General features: G+C 41.6%; 1 protein-coding gene across 2 annotated transcripts in view; it reads right to left on the minus strand.

Annotated features, from left to right (window-relative positions):
* KCNMB4 (potassium calcium-activated channel subfamily M regulatory beta subunit 4) overlaps positions 1-21,540 on the minus strand; it is a 57,186-nt gene extending 35,646 nt beyond the window's left edge. Inside the window, exon 1 of one of the 2 annotated variants that reach the window (XM_081128214.1) lies at positions 20,929-21,540. In XM_081128214.1, the coding sequence (XP_080984340.1) occupies positions 20,929-21,264 (336 nt within the window). In that variant the 5' untranslated portion in view covers positions 21,265-21,540. The remainder of the gene's footprint in view (positions 1-20,928) is intronic. The other variant, XM_081128213.1, reaches the window with a different exon arrangement.
* Positions 21,541-25,923: the final 4,383 nt, after the last annotated feature.

Genomic DNA, 25,923 nt, shown 5'->3' on the forward strand with positions numbered 1-25,923 from the left:
TTAGAAATGATCATTTAAACAACAAACAACTCTTGATGGCTGAGTACTGGACAGGAAACAAAGATATCACTCACTCCTTACCCCTTCCCTTCCTCCCTTCCCAGAAGCGTGAGTGCAGGAATAGTAACATATTCACAAAGGGCTCTGTGGTCACAAAAGAGGAAGACTTGGCTTTGCAATGTTGAGATTTTTGAGAGAAGACTTCACAGAACAGATGACTTTGGATATGTGTCTTTGTGGAATTTGCTTCTCAGTGAACGACCAGGTTGAGAAGGTGACATTCCAAGAAGAAATGCAATGTGTGAAGACTTTGTATATGGATGTTCCAGAAAGATTGAGTCATGCAATGTGCTGGAGTATGGGGTGCATGGGAGACGGTCATGGAGAATGCCCCAATTATCTGAACTACTCCTCACAGAATTGTCCTCCCTCCCTTACTGCTTCTCTGAAAAGTTGCTCTCTACCTCCTGTAGAATATTTCACCCACCCACCAATGCTCCTTGAGTTATAATTTATTATTACGTGTTAATAATACATCTGCATTTTGGGGGGAAGTTAGTAATCACTTAAACTTCTGGATCTGAGCAGACTGTTATGGTTGATGATATTATTAAAGCCGAGAAAAGTTTGGAAAGACATTCCACTTTCAAAAGAAGATAGTTCATTCAACTTTAGAGTTAGAAAATAAAAATACACTGTCTTGCCAAATGTAAAGGTCAATTCTAAATAGAAAAAGTCAGACCAAAAGCAGAAGTTTTACTCTGGAAGAAGCTCAACAGTTATTATTTATAACAAGCATGACAGTACATGTAAAAATTTGCTCAATGGCTTATGATCATAATGTAAAATCCTTGAGGAGATGGCCAGTCCTCTTATAACCATATAGAACACTGAAATAAAATAAAAGTTTGTGCTCATGCATGCATTCAGATACGCCTCATTGGTGACAGTATTTGTGTATTGTATTGTGTAGTGTAAGATACACAAATCCAATGTGTGTGCATATGTATACATATTTAATGAAATATTACAACTACCCTTTCTGCATGAAGGAGACCAATAAGCTCTGTCCATGATAGTCCCCTAGAACCAGGATTGATTAGGTGGTGATGATGAAAAACTGATGCTTCCTATTTGTGGCAGAATGTATTTTCCAAATGTGGCTGCACTAATATTTATCCCATTTCACATGCTCTTACCATGTGATATCGACACTTCTCTATTTAGGGGTATGGGGTTATCTTCCCTTCGCCAGAACCTGGGTGAGCCTGAGATTACAGAGGAAGTAACAACGTGTGACTTCCAAGGCTAAATCAGAAAAGGTGCCATAGTTCGTGCTTGCATCTCTCTCTTGGGAATGCTTGCCCTTGGACTCGGGCCATTATCCTCTGAGAAAGCCCAATCCAGCCTGTGCAGAGACCACATGGAAGGGCCTGTGTGCAGAGGAGCTGAGCCCTCCAGTCAACAGAAGGCATCACCTGCCTAACATGTGAGTAAATGAGCTGTCAGATGACGCTAGGCTTCAGCCTTCGAGTATTCCCCTGGGACCTCAGACACCATGGAGCAAAGACAAGCTGCTCCATAGTACCCTGGCTGAATTTCTGACCCACACAATTTGTGAGCATCATAAAAAAAGATTTGGTCCAGAGGGATCTTTGACAGTGGCTAATGAATCATAGCACCCCAAGGACTAAAAAGGTAGACAAGGTAGACAGCTTTCTAAGGTTCTCCTTGATCTACATACCTGGGGGGAAAAAACAAAAAAAAACTTGAGGTTTGGTTAAATAAAGTCCAGTGAGTTACTGTGATGTAAGGTAGGGCTCCTCATCCAATTCTCCAGGCCTGAAACTCCGTGAATGAAGGGGAGGCGGGTTATCCTTGACGAAAGATCCTGTGGTAGCACCACAAGCAGCGCCTACTGAAAATCTTCTAACGTTTCCCAAGACAACATGTAGACATTTACCGGAGTAACTGTGCACTGAGGAAAGGGCAGGCATTTAGAGTGTTACTGAATACTGGCTCTGTGCTAACCCTAATCCCTGGTGACCCTAAGTATGACTGTGCTCAGAATGGAGGTTCATAGGGTCAGGGAAAAGTGGAGAACTGCCCTAAGTTAATGTCACAGTGTGCTAGGGGGTACTTGAAGCCTATGACCAATATTGGCAGATGAAAAAAACTGAGCTCAGCGAACATAACTTTGAACAGAATTTCTGACTGTTTTTCTTGTAAGGAATGATGTTGGAGGACAGACTTGTACTGATTTATGGGCACTGGCTAATAATAAGTTGCAGTTTGATTAAAATGATTAGAGTGTGTTTCTGTTCTCAGAAACAGAACTCTAATAAATACATAAAACCGAAGTTGTACTTCCCATGCACCCTTTCTCAGGACGCTACTTGAGAACATACTCCACCAAAACAAAGGTATAAACCAAGAAAGTGGAAGACATGGGGTCAAGGAAACAGTAACCTAGAGGAGAGAGACACAGAAGGCCTAGATGCAGCCAGTTCAGTTGGGGCAGTAGGCTGAAGGAGTCCAGAAGGAGTGTCCCAGGAAATTTTTTTTTAAAGAGAAAAAAGTGGAACAAAACTGTTACTTATTATGAGTAACCACAGGAAAAACAGTGTACAAAGGAGTTTTACAGTTCTGTGGGAGAATTTCAGAAAAGCACATAGGAAAATAAAATATGGAAAGGGGATCATTATTAGGTCAAGAAAAATAAAATATTACAGAAATTAACAACACTTCACATAGTTAAGATAGGTTAAGCACTCAATATTAATTTAGCCAAAAATTATGATAGCCCCAATTTAAAGGATGAAGGGAGTAAAAATGGGGTGGAATGGGATGTTGTAAGAAAGTTAAATCCTCATATTCCATCAAGGGCTGACAATTGTATCTAAAAGATACAAATCGGGGAGCCTACTGTTCAAAAACACAGAGGTAAATACTAGGGGGAAAAAATGAAAAATAGTTAAAAACATTTGCCTATCAGTGGCAAAAGGCATTGAGACAGAGGAGTCCCAATAGTAGTTCTATTGAAGACTTTCTCCATTTCCTCTATGGTAATTGGTCTATTTTTAAAAAATTCTCTATAGGTTGTTTTAGTTTGGAAGTTTATATTATCCTATAGAATCACCATATCATCCTATGGTTTCAAATTTATTGGCATAGTATTGATCAAAGTAATCATTCGAATTTATTTTCACTTTTCCTGTATTTCCTCATTCTTATTTCTAAGTGTGTGTTTTTGAAGAGCATTTCTCCAGTAACTAAACTTGCTGAGGATTCACATCTGACCTATCTTTCTGAAACAAACAAACAACCCTTCACTCCTCGAAAATGCTCAGCGTATCTCCAGTGGGAATTTTGGAGCTCTGCAATATTTTAATGCCTTAACTTAGTGTTGTTAATTTTCCACCCAGCTGCTCTGCAAAATAAAATAAACATCAGTTAAAAAACACTGAAGGTCAGAGCACATGCCCAGGTTGCAGGCTCGATCTCCAGTAGGGGGCGTGCAGGAGGCAGTGAGGAGACTCATCATAGATGTTTCTATCTCTCTCTCTCCCTCTCACTTGCTCTCTCTGAAATCAATAAAAACATATTAAAAACAAAACCACTGAAGGTCAAAGTGTTCAACATTAACCGGAAAACGGGTATTCAGTATATTACACAGACATGGGAGATAAAGCTGGTTGAAGCAGAGCTCAGGGGATCGAGGAGGTGACGCCATCTCAAGTCTAAGCAGCCACGTGCAGCCACCACAGCTCTGAGTAAAGTCCTCTGCCGACTGTGCCAGAAGAAAGCTCCAACCCAGCAGGATTTCTTCACCCCTGCACCCCCAGGACCTAGAGCAGCGCCTGCCACATGCAGATACTTGGTAAACATCTGTTGAATTAATGATTCTACAGGTACTTTAACATAATGCACGCTGTAGCAATTTGTACAAGTAGATATTTTCACACCAGCTTTGAAGATTAAGAAACGGAGAGTTGGAGATACCGAGATATCAGAAATTATGCTGTTGCCTCAATATTACAAATAGAGTTTATGACAAAGTCCCTGACCTCTTTGCTCACCTGTGAAACGTTCCCTACTCGGCGCCTCAGTAACTACAAATGCAAATGCCAAGGTTTATTTGCTCACAAGTATTTATCAATAATACCTTCTTGGAACTTTATATATTGTCTATAATCCTCAGTCTGTGAAGAAGCTAAGAATCAAGAGGTTAAGTGACTGGCTTACAGGTGCACATGTGGCTTCAGGTAGGCACCACAGCCTTTTCCATGACACCAGGCGGCCTCTAAATGCCCGCTGTGTGCAGCTCTGCCCTGGCCATTAGCGAACCCGAAGCCAGTCCCTGGAAGGACAGAAGAGGTTTTCCGTTCCCTCAATGCTGTGGTGCCATAAACTGGCTGGGTGAGACGGGTATACAACACACTATGCTTCTCTCAAGGAGGCAGCTTCAACTCCAGCACACTGATCCCCTAAGCTGTATTATTTAGTCTTTTCCCATGTGTTCAAAAGAGCATTTATTTTAAAGTGACATTTCTGGGTTTTCTCTCATTACAAAAGTAAGCCATCTTTACTGGAGAAATAACCTGGAAGCCACTATTGAAAAGAGTATAGAGGCTCCTCAAAAAATTAAGAATAGAGTTACCATATGACCCAGCAACCCCTTTTGGGGATCTACCCAAAAGAGGCAAGGATTTTTTTCTAGAGCCTTCATGAGGAGAATGGCCCCACTGACGTGTTGATTTTAGACTTCTCTCCTTTGGAACCGTAAAAGTACAAATTTCTGTTACTTTAAGCCACCAGTTATTGATTACTTGATTACAGCAGCCCGAGGAAAGTAATATATGTATTTTTCTGGATTTTGGTATGTATTTCCAATTGTTCCCACCAGCAGTGCATGAAGACTGCCCATGACCTCAAGTCCTTACCAATGTAATAAATGTCACTTGATAGGCAGGAAAATATTTCAATATTATATTGATTAATATTTCTTTGGGTATTAGTGCGATTACACATATTTATCACGTGTCTAGTCAGTTTTAATTCTTCATTGAACTGCCTGTTCATGCTTTGCCTAGTCAGGGTTCTCCAGAAAAACAACTCATAAGATATAAACAGACATACAGAGATTTATTGTGAGGAACTGGCTCCCGAAATAATGGGAGCTAAGAAGTCCCATGATCTGCTCTCTGCAAGATGAAGGCCCAGGAGAACTGGCGGTGTGACTCTGTGTGAGTCTGAAGGCCTGACTCTGTGTGAGTCTGAAGGCCTGAGAACCAGGGGGGCCAATTATGTAAATCCTAGTGCGAGTCCAAAGGACCAAGAACCAAGAGTGCCAATGTCATTTACGACTCAAGCAGAGAGTGAATCTGCCCTTCCTCTGTCTTTTGGTTCTATTCAGGTTCTCAACACACTGGATGGTGCCCACTCCCATTGGTAAGGGTGGGCTTCCTCTACTTAGTCTACAGATACAAACGCTAATCTCTTCCAGAAACACTCTAACAGACACACCCAGAAATAGTGTTTTGCCAGCTCTCTGGGCACCCTTTAGCACAGTCAAGTTGGCACATAACATTAATCATCAAACCTAGAAGAGATGGTTATTTATTACTGTCTTTCATGCTAAGTTTTGAATCATTTCTCTACCATGGTGCAAATATTTTTCCAAATTTATCATTTTTCTTTCAATTTTAATGTTTTAAAAAATATATATGTTATAGCACGGATCAACACTTCATTCCTTCTTCTAGTCAAATAATATTCCTTGGATGGGTATAGCACATTGATACATCCATTCACAAGTTGGTGGACATTTGAGCTGTTTCTATTTTTTGGTAATTATGAATGATGCTGCTATGAGTAGTAGTATACAGGTTTTTGTGTGGACATCTGTTTTCATTTCTCTTGGGTATATACCTAGGAGCAGAATGTGATTTTTGTCTTTTATTCTATTAAAATGGTGTATTACATTGATTGATTTTAGCATTTGAACCAACGTTCCATTCCTGGAATAAATCCCTTTCGATCATGGTGTAAGGAAGAATAAGAAACACTTCCCGACTTATGCTGTTGCCATGATACCAAAAGCAAAGACATTGTTTACAATAATTTCAGTCATATGGAAATTGTTATTTTAATGTGTTCAAATGTATCAATCTTTTCCTGTTATGATTTGTTCTTTTAAGCCTCATTTAAGAAAATATTTCTTAAGCATATCTCATAAAGATATGCTATCTCCTAAAATTTTAGTTGTTTTAAAAATGTATCTTTATTGATTTCACAGAGAGGAAGGGAGAAGGATAGAAACATCAATGATGAGAGAGTCATTGATTGGCTGCCTCCTGCACGCCCCCCACTGAGGATCGAGCCTGAAACCCTGGGCATGTGCCCTGACCGGGAATCGAACGGAGATCTCCTGGATCCTAGGGCAATGCTCAACCGCTGAGCACACCAGCCGCACTATAGTTTTTGTTTCACATTTAGGTTTTATTCCATTTGAAATTTACTGTTGTGGGTGCAAAGTAAGTATCAAATTTTATTTCTTTTTTATGTAGAGCTAATTGTTCAAGCATCACTTATTTATAAGTTAATTCTTTCCCTGATGAATTTCCTGTATCTTGTCTGTAAAATTTAATAATTTCTATTTTAATTTCACTGAGGATATAATTATTATTTTACTCCTTTGAAATTTGTTGAGGTTTGCTTTACAGCCCGGAGTATGATCTCTCTCTTTTTTTAAATTTATCTTTATTGTTGAAAGTATTACAGATGTCCCCTTTATTTCCCTCCATTGATCCCCTCCACCCCACATCCACCCCACCCCCAGGGCTTCCCCATACTATTGTCTGTTATCCATAGGTTATGCATATAAGCCTGTAAGTTCTTTGATTAATCTCTTCCCACCCACTCCCCCACCCCTACCTTCCCTCTGAGATCCCTCAGTCTGTTCCATGCTTCTATGTCTCTGGACCTAGTTTTGTTCATCAGTTTATTTTGTTCATTAGATTCCACATACGAGTGACATCATGTGATATTTGTCTTTTTCTGACTGGCTTATTTTGCATAGCGTAATATTCTCCAGGTCCATCCATACTGTCCCAAAGGGTAAGAGATCCTTCTTTTTTACAGCTGCAGAGTATTCCATGGTGTAAATGTACCACAGTTCTTTTATCCACTCATCTACTGATGGGTACTTGGGCTGTTTCCAGATCTTAGCTATTGTAAATTGCACTGCTATAAATGTAGGGGTGTATAAGTTCTTTCTGATTGGTGTTTCCGGTTTCTTAGGATATATTCCTAGAAGTGGGATCACTGGGTCAAATGGCAGTTCCATTTTAAATTTTTTGAGGAACCTCCATACTGTTTTCCAGAGTGGCTGCACCAGTCTGCATTCCCACCAGCAGTGTACCAGGGTTGCCTTTTCTCCACACTTGTAGTTCACTGATTTGTTGATGGAGCCATTCTGACAGGTGTTAAGTGATACCTCATTGTGGTTTTAATTTGCATCTCTCTGATGATTAGTAACTTTGAGAATTTTTTCATATGTCTCTGGGCCATGTGTATGTTCTCTTTGGAGAAGTATCTATTTAGGTCCTTTGCCCATTTAATTAGATTGTCTGTCTTCCTTTTGTTAAGTTGTGTGAGTTCAGTTCCTTACATATTTTGGATATTAACCCATTATAAGAGGTGTTGTTGGCAAATATGTTCTCCCATACAGTGGGTCTCCTTTTCATTTTGTTGATGGTTTCTTTTGCTGTGCAGAAGCTTTTTATTTTGATATAGTCCCATTTGTTTGTTTTCTCCTTTGTTTCTTTCGCTCTAGGAGATGTATTGGCAAACATATTGCTATAGACATGTCTGAGATTTTCTGCCTATGTTTTCCTCTAGGATTTTTATGGTTTCACATCTTACATTTAAGTCTTTTATCCATTCTGAGTCTATTTTTGTGTATAGTGTAAGTTGGTGGTCTAGTTTCATTTTTTTGCATGTAACTGTCCAATTTTCCTAACACCATTTATTAAAGAGGCTGTCATTACTCCATTGTATGTTCTTGCCTCCTTTGTCAAATATTAATTGAGAGTAATGGCGTGGGTCAATTTCTGGGTTCTCTGTTCTGTTCCACTGATCTATATGTCTGTTCTTGTGCCAGGCTGTTTTGATTAAAGTGGTTTTGTAGTATAACTTGGTATCTGGTATTGTGATCTTTCCAACTTTATTCTTCTTTCTCAAGATTGCCATGGCTATTCCAGGTCTTTTTTGGTTCCATATCAATTTTTGTGTTTGTTCTAGATCTTTGAAATATGCTGTTGGTATTTTAATAGGGATTGCATTGAATTTATAGATTGTTTTGGGTGGTAAGGACATTTTAATGATGTTAATTCTTCCAATCCATGAACACAGTATATTTTTCCACTTGTTTTTATCTTCCTCTATCTCTTTTTGCAATGTCCTGCAGTTTTCCGAGTATAGGTCATTTACCTCCTTGGTTAAGTTTATTCCTAAGTATCTTAAATTTTTTTTGCAATGGTAAGTGTGATTGTTTTTTTAGTTTCTCTTTCTGAGGGTACATTATTGGTGTATAAAAATGCCATTGATTTCTGGGTGTTAATTTTGTATCCTGCTACCTTGCTGAATTCATTTATTAAATCTAGTAGTTTTTTGGTGGAGTCTTTAGGATTTTCTATGTACAATATCATGTCATCTGGAAATAATGCCAGTTTTACCTCCTTCTTTACAGTTTGGATGCCTTTTATGTTTTCTTCTTGTCTGATCACTGTGGCTAGGACTTCCAGAACTATATTGAATAAGAGTGGTGAAAGTGGACACCCCTATCTTGTTCCTGTTCTTTGGGGAAATGCTTTTAGTTTTTGCCCAGTGAGTATGATGTTGGCTGTAGGTCTGTCATATATGGCCTTTATGTTAAGGTACGGTCCCTCTATTCCCACTTTGCTGAGAGTTTTTATCAAAAATGGGTGTTGGGTTTTGTCAAATGCTGTTTCTGCAGCTATTGATATGATCATGTGATTTTTGTTTTGTTTTGATCATGTCTTTCAACTTGTTTATGTGATGTATCATGTTTATTGATTTGCAAATATTGTACCAGCCTTGCATCCCTGGAATAAATCCCACTTGGTGATGGTGTATGATCTTTTTAATATATTGTTGAATCTGATTTGTTAATATTTTATTTAGGATTTTAGCATCTATGTTCATCAGGGATATTGGCATGTAATTCTCTTTTGTTGTAGTGTCTTTATCTGGTTTTGGAATTAGGCTAATGCTGGCCTCGTAAAAAGAGCTTGGAAGTGTTCCTTCCTCTTGGATTTTTTGGAATAGTTTGAGGAGGATAGGTGTCAGTTCTTCTTTCAATGTTTGATAAAACCTTTGTGAAGCCGTCCAGACCAGGGTTTTGTGTGCTGGGAGTTTTTTGATTACTGCTGGGAGTTTTTTGATTACTGCTTCAACTTCATCAGCAGTTATTGGACTATTCAGGTTTTCTGACTCTTCCTGATTGAGTTTTGGAAGGTTGTATTTTTCTAGGAATTTGTCCATTCATCCTGGTTGTCCAGCTTAGTGGCGTATAGTTAGTTGTTCATAGTATTTTCTTACAATCCTTTGTATTTCTGTGGTGTCACTTGTTACTTCACCTCTTTCCTTTCTGATTTTGTTTATTTGGGTCCTCTCTCTGTGTTTTTTGATGAGTCTGGCTAAAGGTTCATCAGTCTTGTTTATCTTTTCAAAGAACCAGCTCTTGGATTCACTGATCTTCTGTATTGTTTTTTTAGTCCCTATGTCATTTATTTCTGCTCTGATCTTCATTATTTCCTTCCTTCTGTTTACTCTGAACTTTTCTTGTTGTTCTCTTTCTAAGACTTTAAGTGGTAGGGTTAGAGAATCTATTAGAAGGTTTTGTTGTTGTTGTTTTGAGGTAGGCCTGTAGTGCTATGAACTTCCTTCTCAGGATTGCTTTCATTGTGTCCCATAGATTTGGGGTTGTTGTGTGTTCATTTTCATTTGTTTCCAGGAAGTTTATTATTTCTTCCTTGATCTCTTTGGTAACCCATTCATTGTTTAAAAACATGCTGTTTAGCCTCCATGTATTTGAATGTTTTTGTGTTTTATTGTAGTTGATTTCTAATTTCATGCCATTGTGGTCTGAGAAGATGCTTCATATGACTTCAATCTTCTTGAACTTGTAGGGACTTGTTTTGTGTCCTAGCATGTGGTCTATCTTGAGAATGTCCCATGTGCACTTGAGAAGAATGTATATTCTGCAGCTTTTTGGGTAGAATGTTCTGTAAATGTCAATTAAATCCATCTGATCTAGTGTGTCATTTAGGGTCACTGTTTCCTTGTTGGTTTTTTGTCTGGAAGATCTATCCAGTGAAGTCACCTGTCCAGTGAAGTCAGTGTTCAAGTCCCCTTGTATGACTGTATTGCTGTTGATCTCACCTTTAAAGTCCTCCAGAAGTTTTTTTTTTTATAAATTTAGGTACTACTATATTAAGTGCATATATGTTTATCAGGGTTACATCCTCTTGTTTGATTGATCCCTTTAGCATTATGTATAGAAAATTTTTCCCATTCCTTCACTTTCATTCTGTGTGTCTTTTGTTCTGAGGTGGGTCTCCTGTCGACAGCATATGTTTGGGTCATGTTTACTTATCCACTCAGCCATTTTAATTCTTTATGCCTATATTTCTCTATTTCTACTTCTAATTACAGCAGTCCCTTTAACATTTCCTGCAATGCTGGTTTGGTGGTGATAAACTCCTTTTTTTGTCTGGGAAGCTCTTTATTTCACCATCTATCTTAAATGATGATCTTGCTAGATAGTCTTGGTTTCAGATCCTTGTTTTGCATTACCTTGAATACTTCATGCCATTCCCTTCTGGCCTGTAGAGTTTTGATGAGAAGTCACCTGACAGCCTTATGGGAGCTCCTTTGTAGGTAACAGGTTGCTTTTCTCTTGCTGCCTTTAAGAGCCTTTCTTTGTCTTGAATTTTTAGCAATTTAATTATGATTTATCTGGGTGTGGGCCTCTTTGGATTCTTCTTGCTTGTGCCTCCTGAACTTGTATGGCATTTTCCTTCACCAGGTTAGGGAAGTCTTCTGCCATTATTTCTTCAAACAGGTTCTCTAATCCTCGCTTACTTTTGACCTCCTCTGGTTCTCCTATGATGTGAATATTGTTACATTTCATGTTGTCCCACAGCTCCCTTAGACTGTCCTTCTGTATGGTTTTTTATTGATTTTTTCTTTTTGGATCTCTGATTGATTTTTTCTACTCTGTCTTCTAATTCGCTGATCTAATCATCAGCTTCCTCTAATCTGCTGTTTATTCCTTCCAATGTATTCTTTATTTCTACTGTTATTCTTCGTTTCTGACAAATCATTTTTCATAGTTTCTGTATCTTTTCTCATGCTGTTGAGCATCTTTACAATCAATATTCTGAATTCTGTATCTGATTGATTGCTTATCTCTGTTTCACTTAGCTCTTCATCTCAAGAAAATTCTCGTTCTTTCATTTGGGGCTTTTTTGTCTCCCCACTTTGGCTGCCTATTGGGTTTGTTTCTATGTATTAGGTAGGCCTGCTAGGACTCTCAGTCTTTTTGGAGAGTCTCTGGTGCAGGCCAATGTCAGATGCTGTTTGTGACTGGCCTTGAGTCCCCTGTTTGGATCTATCAACCACCTCGGCTTGAGGTCCCCTCTACTAGGGCTGGGTGTGTTTGGACAAGACCAAGATGCATACCAAAGTCTGCTTTTCCAAGGACTGGGTCCAGCAACAGATCAGGCAAAGACTCAAAGCTCTCTGAGTTCTGCCTCTGCCTGCAGGCTCATTAATCTGATTCTCTTAATGAGCCTCAGGCTGTAGTAACTTCACAGTGTATGGCAGCTGATTGTTATAGTCTCTTAACAAGCCTCAGGCTGTAGAAACTCCACGGGATAGGGCGAGAGGTTTTCCAATAGGGTGGGGCAAATGCTTCCCCTTCAGGCAAAAGCTGCTTGGAAGGTAAATGTCTGCCTCTGCCGTAAGGGGGAATGACTCAGCACAGGAATCCAGAGGGGTGCCCTCTGAGCTCTATCACCAGAGCCTACAACCCTACATTCTCCTCACACAGCTCCAGTCCACTCTGCCCTCCTTCTGCCAGAGCCCAAGGTGAGTGGCTGCACAAGAAATTTTGTGTCTTGGCTCTTTAGGAGGGTGCCTGCATTTCCAGCCATCTCTCCCTGGCAGACAGAAACCCCACCTCTTTTCACAGCCAGATGTTATGTGGGTAGTTTTCTCAGTGCTGGTGCTCTTGGCTGGGAAGCCCAGCCTGGGGTTTAGGCCCCAGAGTCCTCAGTGGGGAACCCCCCCCCCCCCCCACAGCTGAGATATGCCTCTGGACCTTCAGCTGCTGCCTGTGGAGGGCCCAGTCAGCCCTCTCATGCTTCCATACTTCTTACCAGTCTCTATGTGGTCTCCACTTTTCGTCTGTAGTTATGAGGGTGCCCTCCAACTGGTCTTCAGTTGCAGTTGACTATTCAGGATGGTTTTTCTATATTTTAGTTGTAATTCCAGTTTGGTCCTGGGAGAGTGTCAGTGTAGCTTCCAATCAATCTGCCATCATCTTGGAAAAAAACTAATCATTTTTGGTAAATGTTACTTGGGCACTTGAAATAACATGCACCCTGTCGCTACTGAATACACTATTTTATATATGTCAATTGGGTTAGTTGTTAAATGTTATTCAAATCTGTTAGATATGTACTGATACTACTTTTGTCTGGTTGAGTATCAGTCTCAAACAGAAGTGTGCTAAAATCTCTCATCATGGTAAGACTTCTCCTTTGAGTTGCTTTAATTTTTTTGTTTTTATGTATTTTGAGGTTATGTTTTTAGGTACATCCCAATATAAAATTGTTACATTCTGTTGAGTTAACTTTTTAATAATTATGAAATATCCCTTTTTATCTTTAATAACCCATTTTTTACCTCAGACTTTATTGTGTTTCATATAACACAGGTACTCCACCTTTCTTTCATTTTTATGTATTTTTTTGATAACATTTGTATGGTATGTACTTTCCCATCTTTTACTTTCAACCTTTATGTGTCCTTGTTTTATGTGCAACTCTTGAAAACAACATATATTTGGGTTTGTCTGCGATTTTCCAGTCTTCAATCTCTGTCTTTTAAATGGAATAGTCCATTTACATTTAATATAATTACTTAGAAATTTTGGGTTAAATCTATTTTATCAGTATTTTTTATTTGTTCTACTTGTCCACAATCCTTTTTCTCTTTTTTGGACTGCTTGCTTTATATTATGTCATTTCCCCCATGTATTACCTTGGTAATTATATGCTTTTACTGTTTATATTTGTGAACTCTAAAACAGAACTTCTAAATCAGAAAATGGAGTGGAGTTTCTGATTTAGTGGGTCTAAGATGGGACTTGAGAATGTGCATTTCTAACAAGTTCACAGATGATGCCGATGCTGCTGGTCCAGTGACCACACTTTGAGAACCACTGGCTTGGAGGAAGAAATGGACTAGATATAAGAAGATCAGTGAAAAGATAGTGTAATAATTAAAGCAAACAATAATGGCCTTGACTAAGACAGTGGCAGGGAAAATTTTTAAAACGTATTAATATCAGAGAATGATGGTCTTATTGACACAAACTAAAGATTCCAGAATAGAAGCAGGTTTTGGAGAGATAAAGATGAATTCTATTGCCATTTTTATCCTTGAAATAGAGAAAAATAAGGTGATTATGATCAGAATCAAGGATTTAGCTTTCACTAAGCAGTACTGTTGTCTGGTTTTTCTGTTCTCAAGAACAATTTAAAAATAATGTTGTCCTGATGTAAACAATTATATAAATATATTTATTACAAAAGAGAAATTGGATTAAACTTCTAGGATTTAAGATTTAATTTTCTCTGAGATACAACATCAATATATGCTGCTGTAATATAGTTACATTATAACTAGTAGAGTGGACATCACATAAAGGTTTAAGTTCCATTTGGTCCACTGAATCAGTTAGGCAAATGGTTCAGAAGAATTAGATGAATGGATATGCCTTCACACTTGCATCAATACACAGACCTTCTAGGACTAATGTGCTGTATTCTGCTACTCAACAAAGCAATAACATAAATGAATGTATTTGAATTAGTTTATTTACAATTATGGTCACAAATTAAATAATTTAATAAACACATGGTTTTCAATTTATAACAATAGTTACTTTAAAAGAAAAGAAGAAGAAATCACTACAAATCAAAAGCACAAATTTTTACACATTCATTAGTGTCCTAGGGAATACCTAAATCACAACATAAGAAATAGTTAGAAACATATGTAATATTAAAAACCATTCTGCTCAGTATTTTACTGAATAATTATGGTAACTGTAATATAAATGTACTATTTATCTAGAAACTCAAGTGAATATGAAATTCTGCTACACACAAAAAAAATTTAAACCCAAGGTAAATAAAACTTAACATCCTCATTCATAAATGAGTGCAAAAAACATTTTAAATAAGCAAAATGTATCAAAAACTTATAAAAAGCTTTATAACACTGAGGCAAGTTTGTGCATTTTCCCCACCTTTAACTAAAATATATTATAACATCACAAATCTCTTTTGTAAAAGTAAAAAGTGTCTGGTTAGTGTTTTAAACACATAATTTGTGGGGCTCTTACAAATTGAGACCTTCATAGATGACATCCATAAATGGAGGTCAGAAATGGATCATGATAAGTAATCTCAGACAGGAAGATCCCAGTAACCTGCAGACCAGATTGTTTCTTTAAATATCTAATCATATTGGTCACTCAAAATCTTCCTTGGCTTCTCTATTAATTTCCTACTGCTGCTTAAAACAACACAGATTTATTATTTTACGATTCTGGAGGTCAGAATTCAGAAGTGGGTCTCACTGAGCTAAAATCAACAGCAGCTGGACTGCATTCTTTTCTGGGGACTCTAAGGGAGAATGCATTTCCTTGACTTTTCTTGCTTCCTTAGAAAAGGATGCCGCCAGCATTCCTTGGCTCATGGTCTCCTCCCCTTCTGTATTCAAAGCTATCAACGGCTGGGTGAGTCTTTCTCAAATTTCACGTCTCTTCTCTAACTCATTTAAGGACCCTTGTGATTATACTGGGCCCACCAGTATAATTTAACGTCAACTGATTAGCAACCTCAACTCTATCTGCAACCTTAATCCCCTCTGCCACATAATGTAAGATATTCAGTTTCTGGGAATTAGGATGTAGATATCTCGGACAGGGGGCAGGGGAGCATTCTTCTTCTTACCATGGCCTCCCAGCATCCACCAAATCCATCCTGGCTATCAAGGACTTCTACACTATTGACCTTAATTTACTCTCCTGCCTTATCCCCAAAACTCTGTTCTTTGTGCCCTGAGTTCCAGCCACACCAGTCTATCTGCTGAATCCCCAAAATACTCACAGAGCCCCACAGCTTTACTCTTGGCATTTTCTCTTCCTTGATGTTCTTGTCATACCTCCCCATCTTTCCTCCCAAGATAAAAATTCTATTCATTCTCAAAATCATGGCAAATGTTTCACTCTCCATGAAGCTTTACCCCTAACCTTTCCTCTCTAGATGTTCATATGACATTGTTTGTACCTCCCTGTAGAACTTGACATTTTGCCTTCGTAAGTTACTTGTGTTCTTTTCTCCTCTGTTATGTAGTGATTTCAAGAGGGTGGAAACTCACGAATTCATCCTCACGTGTATGTATATTAGGCATATCTAAAACGGAACACTTGCTTTTCAACCATGCTCCTCCAAAACTCTCCTCTAGTTTTCCCATCTAGTAAAATCACCTCCCTTCACCCAGTTGTGCTTATTACGAACCTTGGAGCCATCTTCAACTTCCCTTTCCTTCATTCCTTACATCTAGTCCATTAGTGAACTTTACCAATGCTACCCCCCCAATTTAAATCATCATCATCTTCTCCCTGTGCTACTGGACTCCCTGTTGCCAATCTTGCCTCCCTGTTGCACTTCTTACCTTGCACAAGCGAGCATGCCTGCACACACACACATTCTGTTCTCAACTCAGCAGCCAGAGGAACCATTTACATTTTTTAAGAGCCTAAGTCTGATAATATCTCAGTCCTGCTTAATGTTTGTTTACCATCATATTCTGTAAGGCCATAATCTCATCCCACACTGTCTTCCACTTTGCTCACGGTTGTCCTACCTCAGTGTTCCTTTGCCTGGCAGTCACTTGCCTCAGGGCCTTTGTACTTGCTGTTCCCTCAGCCTATGGAACTTGTCCTTTGGAGAGCCACATGATTCATTCCTCTAAGTCCTTTAGAATTCTGCTCATCCCCTCAAGTTATTTGTGTACCTGTGCCAATGTCACTCCATCAGAGCCACTTTCCCTGACTATTCTATGCAAAGCAGCAACCCTTTGTTTCTTCCATTGTTGTCTATAGCCCTACACTGCTTGAATTTTCTTTACACACATATTATTACGTGACATTACATTATAAATCTAATTCTTATCTGTCACGCTCCACTAAAACGTAAACTTCATGAGGACAGAGGCTTTATATTGACCTCTGCTCTAGTGTCAGAACCTAGAAGCATGCACAGCACAGAGTAGGCATTTAATAAATATTTGTTAAATGATTAAACTCATCTTTGTATGTCCTCCTGCTTCTTGCCCATTTCTTTGGCCATATAGAATAGATGCCTTAGAACTGAATTTCACATACTTACCAAAAGTTACTTAATATAATCACCAGAGAAAAAACTACAGTAAGTCACTTTGTCGTGGAGAAATAGACAGTAGAGAAGTCATCACAATTCAGCTTAGCCTTTTATCACTTAGTTTTGATAAGAGGGGCTTCCATAGAGCAGAGAGTGTATCACATTGAACATTTACTTCAAGGACTGAGTTCAGAAATGAACCCTATCAGAACACACTGTCTACCCAGGGAGTATATGTGGTGGGGAGTGCGGGACACACTCGTATGGACGTGAAGAATCCCAAGAAGGTGCCTGCAAACTGCAATGCCCTGTAGTTAGGGACATCCAGCTTCAGTGGATGTACTTAAAGCTTGAAGCCCCTTCTAATTCCACCTGTTTTCCTTCTCATCAATGCATTTCTCTCACTTTCACAATACTGATTTCTCAGATAGACTTTTGTCCTTTGTTTCTACATCTTTCATATCAGAGAAAGAAAAAAACTTTAAACAAAAATAAAACATATAGCTTCTAATCACCCATTCTCTCTTGTTCCACATATTAAGAAGCCGGTTTTAAAAATCCACCCTTTCTTTGCCATACCATGTATATACTGATGCCAAAGCAAATGTGTGGAACTGCATAAGTTCATTTCATTTATACTTAAACAATTTAAAATGATCATTTCCACACTACAGTTGATCCTTGAACAACATGGGTTTAGGGGCATCAACACTCCATACAGTCAAAAATCCATCTACAACTTTGACTCCCCCTAAACTTTACTAATAGCCTACTGTTGACTGGAAGCCTTACCAGTAACATAAACAGTTGATTAACACATACTTTGTATGTTATATGTATTATATACTGTATTCTTGCAAGAAAGTGAGCTAGAGAAAATAAAATATTTAAAAAATCATAAGGAAGAAAAAATACATTTACTGTATTTATTGAAAAAAAGAATCCATGTATAAGTGGACCCATGAATTTCGAACCTGTGTTGTTCACAGCTCAACTGTAATTTTAAATGACTTTTTTCTTGTCTTCAGAATTTCCTTGAGTCCCTCCTTTTATCCAACTTTCTATATTTATTCAGTAGCATCAGTAATATCTTTTGACCTAAAACCACAAACATTAATCATGATGAATCCTTTTGGTTCTTGTTTTACTTTTCTTGCAAAATAGTTCAGCACTTTTTCTAAGCCAGTGGCTTTGACTCTGTCTACACATTGAAATCACTTCCAGAACTGTTTAAAAAACATTAATGCCCAGGCCCATCCAAGACCAAGTCTGAATCTCTGAGGGCTGGACTCACTGAGAATTTCTTTTTAAAGTTCCCCAGTGATTCTAATGCACAGTTGCAGTTAAGAATCAAAGTCCTTAGCACACACAAGTCACAAAGAAATAATGCAGCAATGGAACAGGAGCAAGCGGAAGCTGATCCCAAATTTAGATTTTACGAGAATTAATTCACAGAGCAGATCATTGCCCTGTGTATAACTAGCTGCCTTGAATACTATATTACATGACTGGATACAGCAATTACTTTAGATAATAAGAATATGATTCGAAACATAAATCAGTGAAGAGGACTTGAAAATATTTTAAAGAAATTATTAGTCAAAAGTCAAATTTATTCACACTTTCTTCTTTAGTAGTCTATGGGCTTAAGAAGTTATATATTTGCAATATATTCCCCTTTCCCTGCCTTTTACTGTGATTAAGATGGCAAACTCAAAAGAGGGGGGACAGTCCCTGTCCTCTGTTTTCTAAGAAGCAATGTCCTACATGGCTTCCTGTGGCGGTGGGTCATGAAGAAGAGAAGGTCGGGGGGTTCGGATCCATGGCGCTGTAGGGAGCCCCGACATTCCCGATGCAGGGACTGTGTGGGGCACAGGCCCTCGGGAAAGTGGTAAGACGAGGCAGAACAAGGACGTGGGCAGCCCAAACGCAAGGGAATGAGCAATGGCTCGTGCCTAACAGCAAGGGCACTGTGGAAACATTCTGCTTATTTACTGGACTCTGGCACAACATTTCAGTGACGTTGAATTTTTCCATCACTAACTGCTTACGAGAATTTCCAAATTGAGCATTTAATTGCCCCAAAGTAGAAAGGTGACTATAAAAGAACAAACTTACGTTCTATAAATGCTACAGAGCAATCACAATTTGGATAGAGAGATATATACTGCTTTGGCTGAGGAAACCTTGACTAAATTAACTGGGATGTTGTTCATTATTTTCTGTAACAGAAATAGATCGTTCTCCAGTTCTGTCATTTCTTGAATAACTTTACTTTATGCCGTGTTATTTTGTTCAGATATTTCTTCAAAACAATGGTTGCTAGGATCTGAACTAGCACTGGAAGAAAACAAATTATTTGTAACAAAAAGAGATAGAGAAAATTGTAGTATTACATAAAGCATGATGACTACTTCCAAATGATTTAAAAACCTAGGTCCTAATTATCCCAATTTACTTTTTCTGCCAGATCCTTCAAAACTGCATGGAAATTGGGAAGCAGTCTCTTTGAAGTAAATTCTAACTTTTCAATGTCTTGATTAGATATTAGCCATTTATTCATATATGTGCATGTAATTTATTAGTGACTAAACCACTATCTTAAACTAATCAGCAATGTTTCACCAATTTTAACGCCTCCTAAATGATACACTACCATATAATTTCTAAATGACTATTACTGCTTGGCACCTTTCTTTTATTTTAACGGTTAAATGTTTTTTAAAAGGGTGATGTTTCTAAAACCCTATTTCTTTTGAAACTCCTGAGCATTAAGCAGATTAACTGACATTTGTCTTTGAAAAATTATTGTTTCCTCAAGACTCTGAACATTATACTCTAAATTCTGTACGTCTACACTCACTGTCTATTCATTTTTACGGTAAATGAATATACATTTGTCAGCAGGAGCATCTTTTTAAAGAAGGGTCATCTTTTTTTTTTTTAATAAGGAACTCCTTTTTAAAAATTTCCCAAATTCAAGAATTTACTGTTGAGAACACAAGACCAAATTTTGCTATAGAGGAATGGTAAGCTTATGTTAAATACTTTAAAGACACTAATATAGTCTTTTTTCTTTTGGATTGATATATTTATATTGTATCACATTTAACAAAGTTTTCCCATGTACACAAGATGTATTCCCTCCTGGACTGTTTTCCTCCTTGATGTGCTAGCACAGCCCCCACAGAGGGAAAGTGTCAGTGGCCTTAAGGAAGACACACACCTTCACTTTGACAGTCAAGCAGCAAGAATAGTAAAAAAGACCAAGGGAAGAAAAAAGAAAATCCTTCTTGCAGAAGCAGGTGTACTACAAAGCTCAATTAGCTCACCGACTGAGGACACTGCTTTTTATAAGTTTTTTCCTCCACCGGGAACAGTTTTCTACGTCTTCCATTCTCTGTTCTCCATCCCTTGAGTCCTAACCAGGTTTTTTTTTCTTTTTTTGCTTGTGAGAACGAAAGAAGTTGCCAGGAAAGGAATATTGGGTGCATTTCACCCAGGGTTTTCTATTTTCAGTAAATTTTACTGTTCTCCAAATGGCTTCCAGTTGTCCCCAGACACGCAGAGTCTCTAGGCTTCCTCGAGACCTTTCTGGGAATCTATTTCATGAAAACTTTTGAGTCCTCTGTCCGCGAAGGACCGAGGCAGAATTTCACATTAGATTCTACATCGCTTGTCGACCTCCAAAGTTCACCTCTGGACCCCAAGTTAAAAATCTTTGCCTAGACTTAAAAGGCAAGGGACCCTCTAACACCTTTCCAGGGGATCAAAGACGCCCCTCGACTTTGCGAGGCGAGCTCCAGACGCAGCCCGGGGGAGCTCGGACCTGGACCGGAGCAGGCGGATCCCCGCTCCCCACTGGCTCCCTCAGAGGAAAAGTTAACTTTCGGCTCCTCGCGTTTCTCCAAAGCCCATCCTGCACGCGCTGGTCCCCGAATCCGAGGCCAGGCGACAGGAGTGTGTCAAGAAAGCTTCAGGGCAGCCCGGCCACCGCGCGCAAACCCACCTGCAGGGCCCGCCCGGGGCTCCCCAAGTTCTTCCTGCTGCTTGGAGCGCAGCCTCCGACGCCTCGCCGCCTCCTGGTAACTCGAGCGGACTCGCAGCCCAGCCGCGCGGGCCCCCCGCCGAGCTCCCCTAAACCTCAGCCCCGGCGCCTTACCTTGGGGTTGGTGAGGAGCTGGTGCTCGTCGCTGTGCAGCAGCGCCCTGGCGTTGGACTCGGAGTTGTTCACGTAGACCTGCACGCAGGGGTACTGCGCGGTGCCCCGGCAGTCGGCGCCGCAGCTGAAGGTGCACTCGAACACCTCGCCCGGCTGCTGCACCGACAGCACCGTGCAGTTGGCCGCCGTGGCTTGCAGGTCCTGCAGCGCGGGGCTGAGCCAGCAGAAGCCGAAGATGAAGAGCAGCACGACGCCCGAGATGATGAGGAACAAGCCGAGCCGGATGCTCTTGTCCTCGGCTTCCGTGTACTCGTAGGCCACCCGCAGCTTCGCCATCGCCCCCGGCCCGCGCGGGCGCTCCCCGCCCCCGCCCGCCCGGCGCGCAGCCCCGCCGCCTCGGCGGGAGGAGCCGCGGCGCTGCGCAGCCGGGGAGTGGGCGGCGAGGGGGCGCGAGAACAAAGGGGCCGAGGCCCGCGACGCCCCCGAGGCGGCCGCGCCGCCGCACCCCAGCCCGCCGCCCGCGCCCCGGAGGCTCGCGGCGGCTGCTGCTCCTTCAGAGCCTCCAGCCCCCTCGGGCGCCAGGAGCGCACCCGCGGCGCCTGCCTCCAGCGCCCCCTGCCAGCCTCCGCCCGCGCGCTCTCCCCGCCTCCCCCACCCCGGCGCTAGGGAGTCTCCCGGGCTCCATGGCCCGCCCGCCGCTTCTCCGCCGGCTCCGCTGGCGAGCCGCCCCGAGGGCAGGACCGGCTGGGCTGGGGCGGGCGGGGGTGGGGGGCCCCTCCGGAGAGGGGGCCCCCCCCAAACCCGAGGGGACTCCGCCCAGCGGCTGCTGCCGCGGACTCAGCCCTCCTGCCCCGCCCCGCCCCGCCCTGTGGGGGGCGTCTCCCGTGGGCGAGGGGCTGCGAGCGCCCGGGCTCCTGCCGGGTCCGGATCCCCGTTCAGTTCCCTTGGAGGAACCTCCGAGATGAAAGCTGAAGCTCAGCGTCGCCAACTGGAGCGAAAGTTAGCAAAAGAAGGAAAAGAGGGAGAAGGCGTCGTGGGAGCGGAGCGGCGGGAATCCTGAACCCCAGCTGGGGACTGGTCAGCCGGCCGGAGAGTGAGCCAGCGGCGGGCAGCGGGCGCTCCGGGAACCGCGGCCCGACGGGCGGCCTGGGGCGCGAGCCCCGTGAGCAGCGTGCGCCCGGGGCGCGCCGGGGAGCCCCTGCCACCGCTTCCCACGCCAGGGGCGCACGCAGCGGGGCGGGGGGCGTGACCCCGCCGCATCCCTCCCCCCGCCCTACCCCTTACCCCTTCAGCGGGTGGGGTGGGGATAACCATCTGGCCGCAGGGTCCTGGAGCCCCTGACTGCTCCACGGCCGGAAGGCGGCAAGATAGGGGTGAAAGAGGCTGTCAGGCGGGGTTGGACCTGCAAGCAACACGCGTGGGGCCAGGAGCCTACGACTGGCAAGACCAAGAAAACTCGCTGCCTGGATCGCAGGTGGACTGCGCAGCCCTTGGGTCTCCCGCAGCTGGTGGACCCCAGCTCGATGTGCCCCGAGGCTGGGACTGACTGAGTGGGGGCTGGAGGAAACAGGTGGAGAAGCTTGCAGCCCTGGGAGGAAACACTGCCTTCTCTGTTAGGACGGCGTCCTCGCTCCAGGACTCCCGAGAACAGCGTCCTTCCCGTTCACTCTCCCTCCCCAGGAGCCTCGCCGCCCCAGGCCCCCCGGGGTTTGTGCGCGAGCTCCCCAGGGGCGCAGGCAGGGCGACCGCGGCCGCAGGCCCACGTGGGGACGGCCCTGCGCCTGGAGCTGCGCTCGGCTCTCGCCAGTCTCCCCCTTGCTCCGCCGCCCCCACCTTCCCGTGCACACCTTCAGCCTCTATTCATGACTGTTTTTTTCAGTTAAGATGATTTTTTGTCCAAGCCGCACTTCTCTCAAAGTCGAGAACGTTTTCGACCTTTTTAAAGAATCAATGTTCACTTCTTTGCAATATATGTAAACATAGATTTTTATTGATTCGCAAGTCCCAAATGAACATACTCTTGAATCAGTTGTGTTCCTGAGGAATGTGGACACACCCCACCCTGGAATTCCTGACTTCTCTTTTTGGGTTTCAGGCGTCCCCTAACCGGCGCTGAGCACCTCGCGGCTGCAGTCCTATGTTGCTTTGAAGTACTGCGTCGCTCCATGTGCAGGTCACCGTGTGGCCACCTCGGGCAAAGCAGGTTTGGTCGCAGGAAGACCCTGTTTTTCTGAATAAATTAAGAAGACGCGGGATTTGGAAAATTTTCAAATCAGGAGACACTTTGAATTTTACTACCTTTCAAGTTTTGAGAGAGTAGATGACCTTCTTTCTTTACCTAGGAATTACACTGTTCTTCTTTCTGTTGGCAGACAGCTGGTTAGTGGTTACGTTACCTGGAAGGAAAGGTGCGTTTAGGCGCTGACACAGCTTAACCTGAGAGTTCTTTCGTCTGAATCTCTTCCCTGCTACAGGTTGTCATGATCTTCCTTTTCAGGAAGGCTGAAGCCAGCCTAGATATGAGGCAGTGGTGAGATGCAGTTATTCTAGGTCCCTATGCTGAGCTACTTAACCTTGAGGCAGAAGTGCCTCTTGTTGCCTGGCAGTGTGGCTCAGCGGTTGAGCATCGACCTAGGACCCAGGAGATGGAGGTTTGCCTCCCGGTCAGGGCACATGCCCGGGTTGTGGGCTCCGTCCCCCAGGGGAGGGGGGCAGTAGGCAGCTCTCATGTTTTTCTACCACTCTCCTCTGTCTGAACTCAATCAAAAAAAAAAAAAAAAAGGAATTGAGTCCTATTAGTGCTCATAAAACGGGTGGGGGTGTCTAAAAGGAATGCAATGAGTATGATTCCTTTTTCAATGGTTTAAGAGCTCAAGGAGTTCTGTGAATGAGCCCCCTGCCTCAAAACGGAAGCAACATGGTCTTCTAAATCTAGAAAAAAAATACCAGAAGCTTCTCTTACTTTAACCCTAAACATTCAAGGGCTTTCAAGTCCATTTTATGAGTTCTTCATTTAGTCACTTTCCTTCCTTTCCTTCCTTCCTTTTCTCGAAGTATTGGAAGAAACTGTTGCTCTCTAGCCTTCTGTTCTTTAAACGTTTACTTTTCTTCTCTTATTTCCTATTTTAAAATTAGATGGCGTCTCTTCGGAACCTTTTCCTTACCAGGCCTTTCTTACTGAAAGTCAAACATATCAAAAGGCTTCCTAGATTAAGGCAGTTTTCATTTACCCATATACAACACTGGGTTATTAGCTTCATTTACTTGAGGTGGGGGGGCTGCCTTATTGCATTTCCAAGGAAGATTGGATATGTCAGCCCCTCAGTTTCTGAAAATGGGTCACAATGGACTAAGTAAGAACAGTAGTAAGAACCTCAGGACCCTGCTCTCTGGTCACTTAGCATCTTGTTTCCTGTGGAGGGCGGAGGCAGCACAGACACACACACACGCCCTTTCTTTGCATAGTTTTCCATAAATTAAAATTAAGATTAAAAATGTAATAGAACCAGACTGACTTATTTGATGTACATCACTGTGTGCATCAATGTTTTCAGAATCATGGCCCTTGATGAAATTCTTTTTAAAAGAGAAAGACCTATCCAAACAAGAACATTAAAACCATTGTTATTTATAATTTCTTCTCATGATCAATATTCTTCTAGAAGTCCTGTGAAGCCCTGGATGGGCAGCTCAGTTGGTTAAGAGTGCCGTTCTGATGTGCGAAGGTTTTGGGTTCTATCCACGGTCGGGGTACATACAAGAACCAACCAATGAACGCACAAATACGTGGAACAAACAAATCCACCTTTCTCACACTCCCATCTCCCCTCTCTCTAAAATCAATTTTTAAAAACTGGTGAAATTAAAAATAAATGAAGGCGTAAGTGATCCAACAAAGAAAACCTTATAGAAAATTTTTAATTTTTAAAAAATTTTTTTATTGATTTTTAGAGAGAAAGGGAGACGAGATAGAAACACAATGGGCTGCCTCCTGCACGCCCCCTACTGGGGGTAGAGCCAGCAACCCAGGCATGTGCCCTGACCCAGGAACCCAACCAGTGACCTCTGGGTGCACTCAACCACTGAGCCACAGGGCCAGGCTAATCTTTTCTTTTTCACTCAGCTTATGTACTTGTAGATTTTGTTATTGTCACAGAAAATTAAGTTTCCTTTTCACTTGGTCTTAAAAATATTTACATGGTACGAAGTCATTTCCAGCTTACTGATACCAAGAAATTAATTTTCTTGCGCTGGCTGGTGTGGTTCAGTTGGTTGGGCGTCGCCCCTTGCACTGTAACCTGTGCCTGTTCCATTCCAGTCTCACATGCGGGAATCCAGCTACATCCCCGGCAGGGGGCGTGCAGGAGGCAGCAGATCTGTTACTCTCTACCTCTCCCTTCTTCTCTCTAAAAATCAATAAAAATATTTTTAAAAAAGACATTAACTTTCTTGCCATGCTTCATTGTAAATGTTAAATATTTGTTATTAGCCACAGAATTTTAAATTTGAAATAAATTTCCTATGTGGCCACTATTTTTTCTAGTTATTTTAATTTTGTTCCTGTCTATAAACCTTAGTTATTATATTGAATATATAATTATTACTGAGAACACTACTTCCTATTTCTAGATATTTATAATCGTAAGAGGAAGGGATCTTAAATATCACCTAGTTCAAAATTAAGCAGGAAAGCTCCCAAAGGCTTTGTATCTTGTTTGAAATAGTAAAGAATGATTATTTAAAATATTTTTTAAAGTTCAAATTTGTTTTCATACAGCCTTTATGTTTGCAATTGAGAAAGGAAAGCAAAACGCACAGATAATCACTCATTAGTAAATTCATAGTAGTGGGAGTGCTGGCTAGCTTTCCTAAATTCTCACCACCTGTTAATTTAGTCTTTCATGGCAATGGCAGTGAACTTCTATGGAACACACACACACACACAGTAAAAGGGAAGTCGGCTTTGGAATTAGAAAGCAAGAAGTTAAGAGGTTT

This window comes from Miniopterus schreibersii, assembly GCF_964146895.1.
Source record: "Miniopterus schreibersii genome assembly, chromosome: 2".
Classification (NCBI taxonomy): Eukaryota; Metazoa; Chordata; class Mammalia; order Chiroptera; family Miniopteridae; genus Miniopterus; species Miniopterus schreibersii.